The sequence below is a fragment of the Mauremys mutica genome, chromosome 4 (genome assembly GCF_020497125.1).
Source record: "Mauremys mutica isolate MM-2020 ecotype Southern chromosome 4, ASM2049712v1, whole genome shotgun sequence".
NCBI classification, from domain to species: domain Eukaryota; kingdom Metazoa; phylum Chordata; order Testudines; family Geoemydidae; genus Mauremys; species Mauremys mutica.
Genome location: NC_059075.1, coordinates 9,405,701 through 9,424,201, shown reverse-complemented (window position 1 = coordinate 9,424,201; position 18,501 = coordinate 9,405,701). Strand labels below are relative to the sequence as shown.

The 18,501-nt window shown below is 41.4% G+C and overlaps 1 protein-coding gene across 1 annotated transcript in view; it reads left to right on the top strand.

Moving 5' to 3' along the window:
- Positions 1-18,501, top strand: part of LOC123368201 — a 158,367-nt gene that overhangs the window by 80,092 nt on the left and 59,774 nt on the right. The window contains exons 3-4 of the mRNA XM_045012786.1: positions 2,642-2,959; positions 7,245-7,295. Of these exons, the coding sequence (XP_044868721.1) occupies positions 2,642-2,959; positions 7,245-7,295 (369 nt within the window). The remainder of the gene's footprint in view (positions 1-2,641; positions 2,960-7,244; positions 7,296-18,501) is intronic.

Genomic DNA, 18,501 nt, shown 5'->3' with positions numbered 1-18,501 from the left:
ATCTACTTTCATGAGCTGTGGTGCAGGGCTGGGAGCCTAGGGGTTAGAGCTGCAGATTTGGAATGCCTCAATTTTTGAGTGCCCAGTTTAAGACACCTTATTGGGGCCTGATTTTCAGAAAGTGCTGTATTCACACCCTGTGATAATCCAGACTTCTAAACATTTCTCAAGGTGGGCGTTTGAAAATCATTTGTCACTTTTGAAAGTCTTGGCCATTGTTAACTGGAGCTATGTCATGGTTTCCTTTGAAGCCACTTTTCCTTCCTTTCCTTTCCCACTGTCCACTCTTCCTCTCTGTTTATTCATTTACAAAGGAGGAATTGGGTTTTTCAAACACAGAGGTGCTGCAGGGTGTGTTCATGGATATAAAGGTACATGAATAAGCAGGTATTTTAATTACCATAAACAGTTATAAGCACTTGACACCTGAACCAGCCTTTTTAAAATAAATTGTTTCGAGCCTGACCATTCCTGAACTAGGTTCATGCCTGTTGGGGAGGTGGTAACTTTTGCTAGTTGAGCCTGCTGTATCAGGCTGCATCAATCAGATCAGTTTACTACACGGTGGCTTTTAGAGAAGCTCGGTGTTTATTTTCTTTAAGAAGTACTTGTGAATTGTTTGTTTCCTTAATCATATTGTAGTGTTAATTAGCTGGTTGGGTTACTCATCAGGAGGAATGGCTAATTTGGGCGTCTTTTGTTCCTCAGGCAGTAGGTGACATCTGGCTATTTGGTGCCAGAAACAGTGTACCCTTAAAAACATCCCAGTGCTTAAAACAATGAAATGACTAAAAGGTGGGTTTTTGGTATGTTTCCAAGGACCTGATCCAACTCCCACTGAAATAAATACGAATCTTTCCCAGTGACTACAATGGGAGTAAGATCAGACCCCATAAAAGGGTTTCTCTACTGCACTGTGGACAAGAGAAACAACATTTGTGAAAACCCTCAATAAGAATCCTCTTAGCAAGTTTATGATATGCACAAGTAGTACCTGCAGGCCCAACGTCATGTCCAAGTTTCGCTGTGTGCAGCTCTAAAGGCACAAAGAAGGTGGGGCCAGTGCTAGGGCCAGTTCTGTGCTATCTGAGAGGGAGAGCAAATAAATAACAATTTTGCTGATGCTCACAAATGTACAAAATCTGGAATTGTAGAGAAGCTGCATCTGGAATTTTAGTTTCAATGTTAAAAACAACAGCAACAAACCAACCAGTCAAATATAAACAAGGCCAAATGCAAAAATTAAAAGTAGAAAGGGAAAGAATTTTCCATGTAGAGTCTAGTTTAAATTATATTTTCCGGTGGAAAATGCCTCCTAGGCCCCTTACTTTAGTTGGATGTCTTAATCCTTCACCACACCCAGTATTTCAGATGTCCCAACCTGGGACCTAATGAGCTACATGAACTATGAAGCAACTATTTCTTAGGTCAGCAGCATTTCTGTGTTGGAGGCTATAGGGGAAGCAGGTTAGATTTATGATTAACACACAAGAATACAAGCTTATAAGACCTGGGTTCTCTTCCAGTGTGACCTTGGGCAAATCGGAGAACTTCCCTATGCCTCAATCTCCTTAGCTGTAAAATGGGGATCCTGTAATAATATTCATCTTCCTCACATAGGAGTTGTGAGACCAAATTAATCAGTGCATTTAAAATGCTTTGAGGATTTCCCCTGATAAGTGCAAAGTAGGCTCTCAAGCTGTCCCTGGTTCTTAGGTAGAACCCAGTCTCAGCCCAAAGTGCTATAGCAACAGACAACAGTTGACTACAAGACAGAACAGGCCTTTGCTGTAGGTAGGGATCAGACTGGGCAAGCAAAGGTGATGCTACTCTTCCCAACTCTGCCCACAAAATAAACCCACCCGAGTCACCAGAATGAGACATTGTTCATTGTAGATTGTGCAGATGTTCAAAATATGATTGTCTGAGCTCCCTGCTGAGCTCCTTTGGCTTGGCTCTTTCTTGATTAGAGAGTGTGGGAGATGCCCCCCAAGGATGCCATGAGAGGCAACAGGTTTGCTGCTCCTCTCTGAAAATGTGCTGGTGATGATGAGGATTGCAGAGCATTGGGTTCCCCTGGAAGATAATTTTGTCCAAAATTAACAAACCTCTGTGAATTGAGCAAAAGGAGAACTCCCGTAGCTAGCAGTAGTAAATAATTCCTGTTATGTGCCTCGGCCAGTAGAGGTAACATTGCACACACAAAGCCAACTTGGTACATTACACAAGGCTTTAAAGAAAACTGCCTTGAAAAATTTCCACCCAGTGATCAATATTATATTCTTAATTTATTCAATTACAGCAAATTAAGAAGTTCTTAAATCAGTTAAAAGGAGGGAAAACATTATTCTTGATCTTTGTGCACATTCTACATTAAACGATATAGGGCTAGGCTGCGAACCCCTGAATGGGATTACTTATGTGAGTAACTGCTCACCAGTGTGAGCAAGGAATTCATAATCTAGCCCCTACTGGGTAGGGAAGATGCTCATGGGCCCTCATTTCTTATCGCTCTGTCTCAGATGAAATTCCAAATTGCATTTCTAGGCACGTGTAGACACCATCAAACTCACTTAAATTATTGCTAATAATAGAGATGTTAATATGTCGCTCTGCATGTGACTGTATTTCCCTCCAACAGCTCCATCTTGTGTGTCAACAAAGGATCTAACAGCTGCATGAGGAAGGGAAAGTGGCCTGTGTTAATTAGAAACTCTTCCTCAGCTTCTCCCAGTGGCAAACTATCAGTTGGTAATTACAACGCACCAGTAACTCCCCATTCTTCTCTGCTAATGCTGGACAGCGAGCTAACGAGGAGGAGAGGAAAAGCTAGCGGAGGAGGATGTACTGTGAAAGAGCATTGCATGGTTTCAAGTTCACGCTCTAACAACAAAGACGAAGCAAAACTATTTGGGGAATGTTTGTATCGTTCTTTTAAAAACGAAGCCTTCAATATAAGGTAGGGATCTTTCCCATTTTTATGCTTTTTTAAAAAAGATTCTCCTGTCAAAGATTGTTTTAAAATGATGAACAACTCTCAGTTGCGGCTTCATTGTGGATTTGCCACTAACTGCTCCAGGAGTGCAAATTGGTCCCTTGTCCTCTTGCTCCGGAGCAGGAAGTTATCTGTGCCAGAACTTTTCCTGGTGCAGATAACCTATTACTTCACAGCAGGTCAGCTGTTCTGGCTGACACGTTGGAAGGGGTAGAGTCATTTCCACTTCCCTGTGACCCATGATGTGGGGATCCATGCAGGAAGGTAAACGGAAAGGTAGGTGAGGTAATATCTTTTATTGGACCAACTTCTGTTGATGAGAGAGACAAGCTAGTTTACTCCCCTCCCCCATGCCCTCCAGGGGCACCTGGGGTGAGCTGTGAAGAGAACAAATGTTCCAATCCAAGTTTTTAACATATATACCTGATCTCGAAACCTTGTCACTAATCAGTGGCTCAAGTCCTGAGCTGGGTTAAATTGACCCCAGCTGAGCATCTGGCCCAGTGCTCCTAGGACCTTTAAAAATGGCAGCTGCCATGTTGTTTAAGATGTTTTATCAATAACAAGATGGACATCTAGGTCCGAGAGCAGGTCCAAAATGGGAGTGGAGGGGGACTTTTCATTCATTTTTTCCCCTTCTTTTGGTTAAAATTTCAATTTCAATGATAATTTTCGTTAAATAAACGCCTCAAAACTTAAAGTGTCATCAGCTCTATAGCTGGTTAAAAAAACTGAAAAAACAAACAAAATAACCAATATTGCAAACATTTTGTCAAAATTCACCCCATCCCTTTTTCCCCACAAAATTTGATATTTAGATTAAAGTTTTCATCAACATTCCAATCATTCCAGCCCACATTACTAGACCCTGTGGTTGGAATGACTTATGTATGTACACAGAGGTGTTACTTTTGGATACTCAATTTCACTTGTTTCGGTGAGATGGGGGCACAAGCTCTGTTTTCAATTTTAGATGGTATCTATTTTGTGCAATTCATTTTTAATGCATTTTAAGATTCTGCTGCGTGTCTTGGCTTTGGTCCTAATTCAGCACCTACTTAACTTTAAAAGCACATGCTTCACACCATTCCTCTGCAGAAAAACACTTAAGCATGTGCTTGTATCTCCTTGACTTTAGTGGGACTTAAGTACCATTGATGCTCAAAGGTAACCACATGCTTAAATGTTTTGCTGAATAGGGATAGAATTACGTACATGCTTACAGTTAAGCTAATGCTTAAATTCTTTAATTAATTAATTTGCAAACTGGATACCATCAGATTAGGCCTGAATAAAGACTGGGAGTGGTTGGGTCATTACAAAACCTAAACTTAATTTCCCCGATACTAATTTCTCCCTACTGTTACTCACACCTTCTTGTCAACTGTCTGTAATGGGCCACTCTCTTACCACTTCAAAAGTTATTTTTCCTCCCTTGGTATCCTGGTGTTAATTGATTTATCTCGTTAGACTGACCTCACACTTGGTAAAGCAACTCCCATCCTTTCATGTATGTATATCTGCTCCTGTATTTTTCACTTTATTCATCCGATGAAGTGGGTTCTAGCCCACAAAAGCTTATGCCCAAATAAATGTGTCAGTCTCTAAGGTGCCACAAGGACTCCTCGTTGTTTTTGCTGATAGAGACTAACACGGCCACCACTCTAAAACCTTTACGGAGTCGGGGCGTTTAGGATCAAGGGGGGAGAGACAGACAAGCAGAGCAGGGAATTTGGCTTAAACGATCTCCCAGAGCATCAGTTAAGGCTGCTTTGGGTCAACTTTATATCATTAGAAGAGAGAGGCAGGCACCTGGGATGAGACCTCGAGCATCAAATTTCTAGCTGAAATGAGTTTTTATGGCCAAAAAAGAGTTCCATGGTGGTGGATAGATGGGTTTGTAATGGAAGTACTGTTGGCATAATAGTAGCCATCAAACTGAATGGAGACTTGGAAAGAGCAGTGCTTGATAACAGCTGTGTTGGCACTGCACATTTTAGTTCAGAAAGCAGCTCTGTACCATAGATGTAGAATTCTTCTGCAGAATTTGCATACGGAAAGCATGGAATGCTCTTTACTGGGTAAATTCTTTGCTTCTGCTATTTATTACACTCCCTCTTTCCCCTGAGCATAACTGGCTGCAAAGGCTTTGAGTTAGTAGAGAAAACAGGTGTGCCTGTTCCAAAGAATGAAAAGCATGTATTCCAAGTAAAAGTAGGGTTGGTGTTTAAAATAAGATGTATAATACCAGGCTTCCCTTTGGGGGTCAGCCTAAACTGACTCCTTGGCAAAGCTGGATTAAGGCATAGGAACTATAAACCTAGGCCTAGAATCCCAGCTCCTGGAGTCTATTGATTGCATCAGAATATATTTTCATGGGGCAGTTACCACTACTCAGAGCTATTGTTCCAGGCTGTCTGCAGACTCAGGCAGACACCAATGCATTGATTATGTTCAGGTTACATTTTTAAGCTTTTTGTCACAACTGTGAGGGCTAAAAAAGTAAAGACAGTTGTGACAAAAAGTTTTAAAATGTGCCTACTACTACCAGAACAGCCTCACCAGCTTGGGACTTGTGGGGCTTGGGCTGTGGAGCTGTTTCTTTGCTGTACAGACTTCCGGACTTGGGCTGGAGCCCGAGGTCTCAGACTTTCCCACCCTGCAGGGTCCTAGAGCCTGGGCTCCAGCCTGAGTCTGGGAGTCTACACAGCAATGAAACAGCCCCTAAGGGATAGCTCAGCAGCTTGAGCATTGGCTTGCTAAACCCAGGGTTGTGAGTTTAATCCTTGAGGGGGCCACTTAGGGATCTGGGGCAAAAATCAGTACTTGGTCCTGCTAGTGAAGGCAGGGGGCTGGACTCAATGATCTTTCAAGGTTCTTTCCAGTTCTAGGAGATAGGTATATCTCCAATTATTATCTTTTTTACTAAGTCCCCCAAGCCCTGTGAGCCTCAGTTGGCTAGCATGAGCCAGCCACAGGTGTCTAGTTGCTGCATAGACATACAGAGAGACTCTTATGACTGGTCTTTGCCCTAACCAGGTTATTCCCAAATAGGTTTGGGAAATGCAGAATTTGAATGCATGGAGTTTCTCTGGAATTGTTCCTTTGGTGGCAGTAGGTTTTGTTGCCCTCCTGGACCAAAGCAGCTGGAGGTGTGGCTCACAGAACTATGCATCTCCTAGCTGCCTCCCACCTTCCCTGCCTCCAGGGAAGCCCAGCTCCAGCATGCTGGAATTTGGCCAAGACACCGGGGTTAATACCCTCAGTCTGGCAAAAAGTGCTGTCAAATCTTTAATGACCACAAGTGGTCAGGGCCTCACTTTTACATGTCATGTGAAAGACTGCATCCCCAGCAGCACAGTGCCCCAATACCATTTTGGGTCACTGGTTCCGTAGTGCCTCAGAGGGAAGAGACCCATCTAATGAATCACCATCATCCCTTCTTATAACAACTAGATGTTCCATGGAGGTCTCTGATCCAAACACTGACCTGACCCCACCCGGCCCTGCATAGCTTGTGAGATCTGATGGGATCACAGCATAAGGTGGTATATGGCTAATTGATTTTACACCATGTTTGGTGACAGCAGCACTATCTTTCCTTTTGTGGAGAGGGACAAAGTGTATAGTGACAGATATTGTAACTCTTTTGGTGTTTCTGCTCTGTTTGTCAAATCCTTGTTTATTTTTTCATTGAAAATCATCGAGTTATGAATGGAGGTGAAATATGAATGGCCCGTCTCTCTTTCATATCCAAAGGAGAACACCTAATGGTGATATCCTTTCTCTGTCCCGTCACACAGAATCCTGGGAACATACATAGGATGGTCCAGTAGATTGAATGTGGGTTGGGGAGAGAGAAGGCATGTGTTCTAGCCTGGCTCTGCCACCTACTCACTATATACTAAGTCACTTACACTCACATTTGCAACTGTGGCCTTTAATTTTTGAGTGCCCCGTTTTTTGAGTGTCCAGCTTGAGATAGCTACATTATCTCAGGTTGAGACCCAAACACTGAAGCATCAAAAATCAGTGGCCTCTTGAAAACTCTGGACTAAATCTCTGTGTGTCTCAATTTCCTTGTTAGGCATTTATATACCATATGGATGAACATGGTGTAGAAACTTAGATTTCATGTGTAGAACAAAGGTAAACTTACTCTTCATGTTCTTTATTTGGGCTTGAAATAATGTTTGAACAATGTCCTTTGTATGTAACTTACAAAAGGCTTCACTGTTTTAAAATAAAGGTTCAAGGTTGAAGGACAAGTGGACAATTTTGGAAGCATCTCTTTTTCGTGGTAAGAACAGCATTAATTTCTTAACGCTCTGTTTTGTGTTAAGGGAGGGAGAGTGTATTCCCATGGTTTCAAAAGAAGAGTCTATTGAATATGACTCCCATCTTCTCTCTCTTCGTTGTTCTTCCCCAAGTCCTTAGGATTCCTTATAAATTACAGTCTTTTTAGATAAGTGAGCACTGTGCTATTTCAGCCACTTTGGAGGGGAGAGGGGTAATATAATAGGCTGAGAAGTGTTTTCTTACAATCTTAGTTGGATTGTTTGTTGTGGCCTGCAACAGGGTTCAGCGGCTTGGACTCTGACAGCCCCAGTGGGACTATATGTGGATATAAGAGTTCTGCTGCAGGATCAGGACCTTCAACATTGCTTCACACTTAGGACACAATAGCATCGTGATTTGTATAGGATGACAGTGTGATTGTACTGGGTAGATAGTGTGGCAAAAGAGGAGCTGCTGTGTAAGGATCTAAGAACACAGATATGTAATGTTCTTCTTGAGAGAGTTACAAAACTTTTCTTGTGAGGCGGGGAAAGGTGGTTACTGATATTCCCTGGACACCTAAATTCAGTTCATTTAACTGAGAAAATATGTCCACCAAAGATGCCAACTGTGATAGCCAAATTTCATCTTTAAGACAGCCCGAAAGCTCAAAAGGATAATCCATAGAAAGCAACAATATCTCTGAGTGAAGTTTGAAGAAATGGGTCACTATCTTACCCCAGGATAACCAACAGACTCCCATGTGTAGAAGTAATGTCGAGGGTTCACTTCCCATGTCTCTGGAAAGAATGTTTCTATAAAAAAATTTCAAAAAATATCTTCTGCTGTTGTGCATGTGGGCAAAAGACAACAAATCAAAAAGTCTTCAACCATCTCATCACCAAAAATATAATAAATGTATGGAAGATTAGCCACACTAGCAAAGTCTGTCAATTCATCGATTTCCAAGGCATTTTATGGACACAGCTGCAAGTGAAACACCAGTTGTTTTTCCACTTGATCACTTGTGTCAGATATTCTTCTAGATACCGTATTGTTTGACAGGGGAAAAATTTCAATTGTTTTCCTTGCTTCTCTCCTAGCACTATGTTTGCCATGTTCTTCACTGCTGGAAGAATCAGTTCTTCAGCAATTGTGTGCAGTTTTCCAGCCTTAGCAATTCTGTAGCTAACTTTATATGAAGCCTTGGGAGCTTTCCTATTGACATGGGTCGTGTTAATAATGCTCAGTTTTCCAGCCTTCACTTAGCATAATTTTATTTGAAAAATTCTACAGGCTTATCTTTGTATGGAGCCTGTTTGATAGCTAAATAACAGCTGAGTTTGACTGGTTTTATACACTCATCAGAAAGCACTTTGTAACATAAAACACATTGTGGCAACTGTATATCTTCTTGTACGACACAGGTGTAAAGCCAAATTTAATGTAACGGTCATCACATGTCCTGTTCTTCTTTGTGCTTTCATTCAGTTTGTCAGCTTCTGTATTTTTATGTTTCTCTCCAGTGATAATAATTAATGAGGCTTCTCTATCACTGACTACACTTCTGTTGTCACTTTGATCCTTGTTGATTTCATGTACTTTTTCAATAGTAGATATATTTTTCTTTTTAATCCTTCTGCTTTTTAACCACTGATCCATTTTTGTCACATAACCCTTATTTTCACTTTAACTAAAATTATTTTGTGGTATAGTCCTGAATGGACACCCCCGCCACGCCAGCTTGACCTCTCATGTACAATATGTGGTCCCACTCTGCAGAGAATGCCATTTTGAGAACCAAATGGTGTCCTCCGTGCAGCAAAAATGCCAGAACACTTTTCTGGTGCATTCCGGCCACAGTGCAGTTCTGGCCCCGCTGCCCCCAGCTCAAGGGATGGACCCCCGCATAACCTACAGTGGACCCCCACTGATCCAGGGACCCTCTCTGAATCTTATTTTGATAAACTAAATAGATTAAGCTTCTTTAGTCTCTCACTGTAAGGTAGGTTTCTTCTTTGAGTGCTTGCTCATATCGATTCCAATTAGGTGTGCACACGCCGCGTGCACGTTCGTCGGAAGATTTTTACCCTAGCAACACTCAGTGGGTTGGCTGGGTCGCCCCCTGGAGTGGCGCCGTTATGGCGCCGGATATATACCCCTGCCGGCCCATCACCCCTTCAGTTCCTTCTTGCCGGCTACTCCGACAGAAGGGAAGGAGGGCGGGTTTGGAATGGATATGAGCAACACATCTCAAAGAACAACAGTTACAAAGATGAGTAACCGTCTTTTCTTCTTCGAGTGCTTGCTCATATCGGTTCCAATTAGGTGACTCTCAAGCCTTACCTAGGCGGTGGGGTCGGAGTGAGGATGCTTGGAGGGAGGTTCTCGCCACCTTTTTCCCTTCTTCCAGCAGGGCCGCGAATTCTTGACGGGACTCTTGGGGAATAAGCTCTGTAAACTTCCCCATGGAGGTGAGTAACCGTCTTTTTCCAGACCTCAAATCATTCTTGTAGTTCTTATCTGAACCCTTTCCAATTTGTCAACATCCTTTTGAAACATGGACACCAGATGTCAAGGCTGATTCCCCACTCTGGCACTTCGAGTGCAGAAGGTGGGGACCCACAAGGACTCTAAAAATTAATACTGGCCACTCCAGGCTGGTATTAAACTCCCAAGGTTACAGCTTTCTCTGACCTTTGATTGATAGATGCTGCCACCACTGAAGTGTAAAAGCCCTTTGAGAACACAGGAAGGCACACGTGGGAATTCCTTCCTATGGGGTACCCTCAAGCCATTTCAGCCCCCTCTTAGGGGAAGAGCTGAGAAAGGGGGAAAAAAAGAAAGGAAATCAGCTGTTGCCACCAGCTAATTAAACAGCATGTGCACAAACCTCTTAAGACACAAAAATCCAATTCTGTTCTTAAAAAAAGGTAAATTTTATTAATAAAAAAAGAAGAAAATACACCTGGGAACTCAGGCTTTTGCTAGATTTAAAAAAAAACAACTACAAGGACTAAGCATCAAGAATAGCTCTCTTGAGGTCCAGCTTAAAGGTTACAAGCAAAATAAAAGCACCTGGGGTTAGCACAGGGGAATCCACAAGCCATAAATTTTTGGGGCAAAAATTGGTCCTGCTAGTGAAGGCAGGGGGCTGGACTCGATGACCTTTCAAGGTCCCTTCCAGTTCTAGGAGATTGGTATATCTCCAATTATTATTTTATTATTATAAGGAAATAAAAGGGATAAACCTAATGGTGTCTTCCTAGACATTTCCTGATCTACTTACATATCTGGGGTTTTAGATGAGTAGTTTCTAGGTATGATGCTGATTACTTTTCATACTTGGCCCAAGCTTCTCACAGCATAACTGCTCCCTGTCTGCCTCTCCCTGAGAACAACAGACAGACAAAAGGGGAGTCTTGTTTCAATTTTTAAAAGTTCTAGCCTTCCCATTGGCTATTTTGGGCAGGTGCCCACTCACTTCCTTTTATCTATGTATCGAAGTGAGACTTTTTAACCCTTTACAGGTAGAGCAATTAGAGAACAGCTACTAAGAGGGATTTTACAGCTACTGGCTGGCTGGGTGTCGATAAAAGGGAGCTACCCTCCCTGCCCCCCTGCATTTATCACATCAGAACTGGGCACAGTATTCCAGTAGTGGATCCAGTAATGCCATATACTGTGTTAATACCACCTTCCAACTTTACTCAGTATTCCCCTGCTTAAACATCCAAGTATTGTGTTAGCTTTCTAAGGATATGTCTGCATCACCTGCCGGGTAGTGTAGGTGGGTAGTGATTGATCTATCGGGGATCAATTTATTGCATCTCATCTAGGTTAAACATTGATCCCCAAACGCATTCCCCGTCGACTCCGGAACTCCACCAGGGCGAGAGGCAGAAGCGGAGTCGACGGGGAAGCGGTGGCCATCGATCCCGCGCCGCAAGGACGCAAAGTAAGTCAATCTAAGATACATCGACTTCAGCTACGCTATTCTTGTAGCTGAAGTTGCGTATCTTAGATCGATCCCCCCCCCAAGTGTAGACCAGGCTTTATCCACCACATCACACTGAGTGCTCACATTAAACTGATTGTCCACCCGCGTCCCTAAATCCCTTTCAGGATTGCTGCTTTCCAAACTACAGTTCTCCACCCTGTAAGTGTGACCTATACTCTTTATTCCTAAATGCATGACCTTTAAAATCTATGTTGTTCATATCAGCCCAAGTGATCCAGTGAGACAGATTACTCTGCAGAACTGACCTGACCTTATTGTTTACTGCTCCACCAATTTTTGTGTCATCTGCAAACTTTACCAGCAATGATTCTATATTTTCTTCTAAGTCATTGATAAAGATATTGAATAGCATTGGGCCACAAACAAATCTCCGTGGGACCTCACTAGAAACACCAGATAATAATTTCCCAATTACGGCTTTTTGAGATCTATCAGTTAGCCATATATTAATCCATGTAGTATATGCAACATTGATTTTTGTATAGTGCTGATTTTTTCATCAGCTGTAGGGCAGTACTAAGTCAAATGCCTTATAGGACTCCAAGTACATTATGTCAGCACAGTTAAGTCTATCAGCCAAACATGTAATCTCATCAACAATTAATATCAAGGCTGTTTGACAAGACTTATTTTCCACCAAACCATGTTGATTGGCATTAATTGTGCTGCCATCCTTTGATTCTTTACCCATAGCAGCCTTTCTTATGATTTTCCCTAGGATCCATGTCAGGCTAACTAGTCTATAATTGTCCAGGTCATTCCATTTACCCTTTCAGTATTGGCACATTTGCTTTTTTTTCTACTCCTCTGAAATTTCCCCAGTATTCCAAGATTGATTAAATACTAATACGAATGGCTCAGAGCTCTTCAGCCAATTGTTTTAAAGCTCTTGGGTGCAAGTTACCCAGTCCTGCAGATTTAAAAACGTTCAGCTTTAGTAGTTTCTGTTTAATATTCTGCCTAGTTACTGTTGGAGTAAAAAGTAACACACACACACTTTCTTAGCTACTACAATGAGGGATGCTTCAGAGAGCCCTGTGATAGAGCAGACATATACACATTCATATGCATATCTGTGTTTATGATAACCACAGAATTCAGCGGGTGACATTTTATTCTGTGCCTCTTCTAGGTCTGGGGGCATGAGGGCGAAGGTGGCGTTATGCCATCTGTGTGGCCTCCTGACTCTGGGAGCTGAAACAGCCACTGGAGTAATTTAGGCAGTTCAGGAATCTCTATATCACACTAACACTATGAAAGCTGATACGAGCCACTCCACAACACGGAGCTGTTCAGAACATACCTTGCAGCCCGGCCCTGCCCTACCTCCTTCTATTATTATTTATTTGTGTTACCATAGCAACTGGGATCACTAGTCGTGGACCAGGACCCTATTGTGCTAGGCACTGTACAAACACAGAACAAAAAGATGAGGCTTGCAATGGGTCATATATTGTCCTACACATTGTCCGTGCCAGAATGGATTCTTCCCTGTCCATCTTCCCTGTGTGTGGCTTTTAGGCCCTGTTTGCTACAGGGCATGGAGCCATAGTGGGTGAAAGAATGCCTCCCACTGTGTTTATTTTTCACCTTTGTATTGTTTACCTGCATTTTTTTATGCATTCGGGACTTTAGAGAGAGCTTCAACTATTTTGCCGGTTGCTTCTTCCTACAAGCAGTAACATAAATAGCAGATTAATCCCCAAACAGTTAATCCACATTTACAAAAGAGACGGTTAAGAGACTGGCACAATATCTGAAAAATGAAAAGCCCACTCAGCAATTACTTTTCAAGGTCAACTTTCAGGCATTTTGCCAAAAAAACCTAAAAATTATGTTGGTCATCCTCAGCTGCCATTGCATCTTGCTATTACAACTTGTGCTAATGACGACTGTTTTGAAGACTTTGAGTAAAACTAATATATATGTCTTAAGGAATTACCCTGGAGAGTTTTCATTCATTGTCTGGGTTCAGGGTTTTGGCAATGTACTGTATTGACATTTGTTGTTACACTTGCAATATTTTGTATTACGTTACTGCATGAATATAGTTTTGTAGCCAGACAGAAAGCAGTCTGAAGGAGAGAAGAGACATAAATCAAAGTATAAAACTGCCCCAAATAATAAGTTTTGCTTCACTATATTGACCTGGTAGTATGGGATAAAGCAGTTTTCTGCTTTTGCACGTTCCTTTCTCACTTTCTTGAGTCTGCTTCAGGCTTGTTGAGGTTCTTCAGTTTGTATCAAATGAGCTGTAGTGTGCTGCAGCACATAAGGGTTTCAAAGCAACAATTACGCTATTATTTCAGCAGAGATTATCTGTTTGAAATGAAACCTACACTGAATCCTTTCTGACCTGTTCCTTATTGTGATATTGATAACGAGCCACACTTTCCAGCCTTTATCTTACCTCCTACGGGGCAATCTTTTCTTCTGGATCTTAATTCTACTAATAGCACCGTTGACTGGTTGCCAGACAACAAACACAAGCAGGTGAAAAATGAATGGCTCCAGTCTGACAACTGATAACTACTGAAGACTTTTTATTCTCGGAATTCCCTCCAAAAATACAAGATGACTGGTTGACAGTCAATTACATTCCTTGTATGCTTCTCCCCCTTCAGATTGTTGATGCTTTGAAAGAAAGGGTGATGATTTTTCTACAGTTTCAGATTCTTTTTTTCCCCTGATCAGCAGCAAATGGCATATCCAAATGGTGCAAAATACTTTCAGATCAGATTGGTTAATGCATAGAGTGTATGCTTATCTAATTCCACTGCTTTATGTGGTAATGATACAATGGAAACCCGATGTGCAGTGAAGGTATGCAAAATAGTTTGAGACTGTAAAATACTTTTCGTTTCTTTTTCTGATTTATTGTCCATGGAAATGAATTATAGACACGTGAAGAAAACAGAAGTTTTTATTTGCTGAACTCAGTAGGCTGCTTTCTGGGGACTTGAACTCTGCAAAGTACTGAAAAAAAGATTACTGCATTCCACCGAATAGGAGATATACAGTGCCCTACCTGTCTGCTTCCCAAACAAAAACTCAAGGCCATCTATTATTAATCTGCTGTATATGTAAAAGAGAAGATTAAGGCCTTGACTCAGCCAAGCATCTAAGCACATGCTAAATTTTAAGCACATGTTTATGTGCTTTGCTAAATCAGAATGGTCTTAAGAATGTGGTTATCTTTCATCAACTGTTGTTAAAGCCAATGGGAACAGAAGGCTCTTAGTACCTTGCAGGATTGGGCCTTATATGAATCAAAACCTGTATTCCCAAAGGATCAAGATACTGAGCTGGTGTAAATTGGCATAACTGCACTGATGCCTGGGAAGCAACACTAATTTACACCAGCTGAGGATCTGGCCCCTAGACCTGTTAAGTTTTTAACATTTGAGCATATGATTATAAAGTAACCAGTTAGTGCTAAAGGGGAGTGTGGTTGGCTTTGCTGGAAAATATAAAAGTATCAACTCTTCCTTCAGGGAAATCATTTTAATAGATAACAGCATGTTGTACAATGTTTCATCAGTGATATTTAGATCTAAATTAAGAGCAGTTGTGAGATGGGTTGCCGATTTTCTTGTGATAAAAGGGAAATAGTTCAAGAAATATAGACCAGATGTTATCTTAATCCAATCCTCATGTACAAAAGCAAAGTATGAGACAGTAATAATAGTCCATTCTACCTGTTTCTAATTTTCCTGTTCTCAAACACCCCCTGTGAAAAATAGATTAAACCAACACATCATTTATGAATCGGCACTAGAAGGGTTGAATTTTTATGGAATGTGGTGTGCGCTGCACAGACTGGAGGGTGCAGCCATTGAGTTTTGATGCATGTTTAAAAATGCTCCTCTGACAGTAACATTTAAGAGGGCAGCTCTTTGTGATTTAAAAGGCAAACAGCCTGTCTGGGTTTGAGTCAGACTTTTGGTTCAGCATATTCCTACACAGTTTCAAATTTGTCATCAACCTTTCTAGGGTGTATATGTTATACACTCCAAGACAGGGGCGCGGGGGGTGGTGGTGGTGTCGGGGAGGAGGAAACGTGTGCGGGGGGGAGGGTGGCGGCATGGTGATTCTCAGCTGCTATAAATCAGTGTCCTGTCGTTGACTAAAATGGAGCTATGCTGGTTTACACAAGCTTGAGGATCTGACACAAAATGTATTAACCTTAATAACTGAAAACCCTTCACAACAAAGTGTTCCTCCACATCCCAGTGGGTAAACATTAACCAATATCTCTCCATGCCCATTATAATGTTTAATATTTGAATCGTTTCCTATTTGCAGAGGCTTTTGAAACATCACTCTTTGCTTGGACCTAAAAAGTTAAGTACTGTGTATTTGTAATGCTTAGTACACCTCCTTCCATTAGACTTCAGCTGAAATTAAACACTGTACTTGGATCTTCACGTCTGGGAGCCTGAATGTGCCAAGGAAGCATTTTTGGGAGCTCTGTGGGCATCCAGGACTCAAGACTTGACTTTCCACCATGGAATACAGGAATATAAAAATGCAGCATTATTATAAATCATCGTGTGGCGATTTTCAGCACTGATTCTTTTTGCTTACTCCTCTCAGTGAAAATGGCAACAGCGATGATGATATAATGGTACAAATAAGAGAAATAATAAGGGTATTAGTAAGAGTAATTCAACTCCAGCGTACATGCTTCACAGTGTTTGACTCCTCCAAAGTATTTTTCAATCAGAATTAAGTTCTGTTTTCCATATTGGCTATTTCCATATTTCTGTGGACAGAGAAACAAGAGCAGGCAATAAGATGATTAATCTTTAGAGACTGCCCACACAGCTGGCTCTCTGCTACAAAGATTCTCCAGAGATGAGGCCAAATGTTTACTTTTTAAAAGAAATTCTTCACTCTTCAGTAATTTTTTAAAAAATTGTACGACTGCAAATGTATTTTGTACCCTTGTAATTTTTGCAACAGCTTTATAGATCAGTAGAGAAGATTTTGTTGGAAAGAATCTCCATAAAGAGCCAGAGTGCAATCCTTTTACTCGCGCTGGGAAGCAGGAGTCCTGTTGACCTTCTAAGGGGTTAATGCTCTGGCCTTACATATATAAATATTACAGTGTGGTGTACCAGTGCTTTGGGAAACTACATTTGGCATTATTTTATGGAGGGAAATGTTTTCATTACACTTTAATGTATTAAATATAGATTAACAATCCAACCATTATTTTATTTATATTGTGGTTGAGTCTAGAGGCGGCAATAAAGTATCGGAGCCTCACCATGCTTGGCGCTGTACAAATGTGAGCTCCGAAGAGCTCTCAGTCTAGGATTATGAGAAGATGCAATAGATGGATCAACACAAATAGGTGGGGAACCCAGTAATGGGTACAAAAATCATGGTACAAGCTCAGTGAAACACACAAGGGAGCAGATCAGTGAGTATAATATATACAAACAGTCCTCCCTTTGGGGTCCTGATCCAAAACCCATAGAAATCACTGGAAAGGTTTTGACCTTTGCGGGCCTGCATGGCACACTTGATGGATTAAAATGGCTAATATAAGAGAAGAAAATGGGTTGAAAGAGAAGAACAAAGAGATAGGGGAAAGAAATGATAAGAAGAGTGGCAATGCGCTCTGCTAATCTACATCTAGATCAGGAAGATTTTGAACACTACAGCACTGGCATATATTTATATAAAAATCCAAAGTGCAATTTGGAGAGCTTAATACTCAAAAGGCACTGATGGTGATGGTAGTGGGGTATATAGGTTAATATTCAAAACATGTTATTAGTAATGACCAACGACCTTTAGTCTCAGGTCCAAAATTATTTTTTACAGTGTAGAATGGGAAAGTAAACTGTATGATGTTGGGCTATTTAGTAACCTATTAGTACATTCATCTTTTCATCATTTGACAGGTGGAAGTAGTAGTCCAGCTTTTAGTTTTAATTATAAGGGATTCCAGATGTAGAATAGGATAGAAATTAAAACCAGATCTACTCATATGTCTTTTCAAAGTAAGCCAACTTTGAGATATCTGCTTTTCATTTCAAACTGTTATTAAAGCTATTACTAAGAAATTCATAGTCTTAGCGTACTTCAATAATTGACACCTTTAAAGTGACTAAACAGATTTAGAGTGTGCAGAAAAGTAAATTTGTCTTAGAAAATGACTCTAATCATCCATTTACATAAAATGGACAAATCAGTGTCCGTGTTCTGAAAGTCTGGGTGAGCAGCCTGTGCGGATACTCTTCATGTCTAGTGGTTCCCTTCTTCCCCTCCCTGATCTGAATTCTGGATCTTAGTTTGTTGTCATTAAGTTTGACTTGTGCTGCTCTGTGATTGGAGGTAAACATTTAGGGCTGATCCAAAGCCCAATAATGTCAATGGGAGTCTTTTGATGAGTTTTGTATCAAGCCAGGATGGGCAGGAATGATGTCCCTAGCCTCTGTTTGCCAGAAGCTGGGAATGGGTGATGGGACGGATCACTTGATGATTACCTGTTCTGTTCATTCCTTCTGGGGCACCTGGCATTGGCCTCTGTCGGAAGACAGGATACTGGGCTAGCTGGACCTTTGGTCTGACCGAGTATGGCCGTTCTTATGTTCTTAAGCCTCTTCCATGTGTGCTGACTTTAGCTGTGTTGCATTATGTTGGAAGTTGATGCTTTTTTCAGAAAATTAAATCCAGAAACATTTTTTGGTGGTGGTGTTAAATCCCTAACTGTGTAAAGAAACCTGCAGGCCTTGTCAAAAAACGTTTGCATTCCCCCTCCCCCAAGTCCTATTTATCTAACAATATATTAGAGCCATGCAAATAAGGCTGCACATCTGACTTCATAAAAAGTCTGAGGTTTCCAGTAATTAGAATGATAGCTGGCAAGTCTGATAAATTAGAGAAATAACTTGTTTGGTGTAAACTGAGCCTGTTTCTGAGGCAGAAATGTTAGGCTTTTATCCTCTGGAGTGTGATTGAAAGGGTGAGAAGTTAATTTGGCAGCTTCGCTTCTATGGTTTCATAATGCTTCTCTCCCTCCTCCCCTCAGCTTCAGTGAAGGACTGTGATTTCAGTGCTTTGCGCCTGCCCTCATACAAGGCAAGAGCATGACCCGAAACGAAACCCCTCTCCCCAGGGCACATCCTGAGCGGCAACAGCTTGGCTCAAGTGTTTCTTATGAACAGCCGTCCTGAGCACTTGATCTAAATCA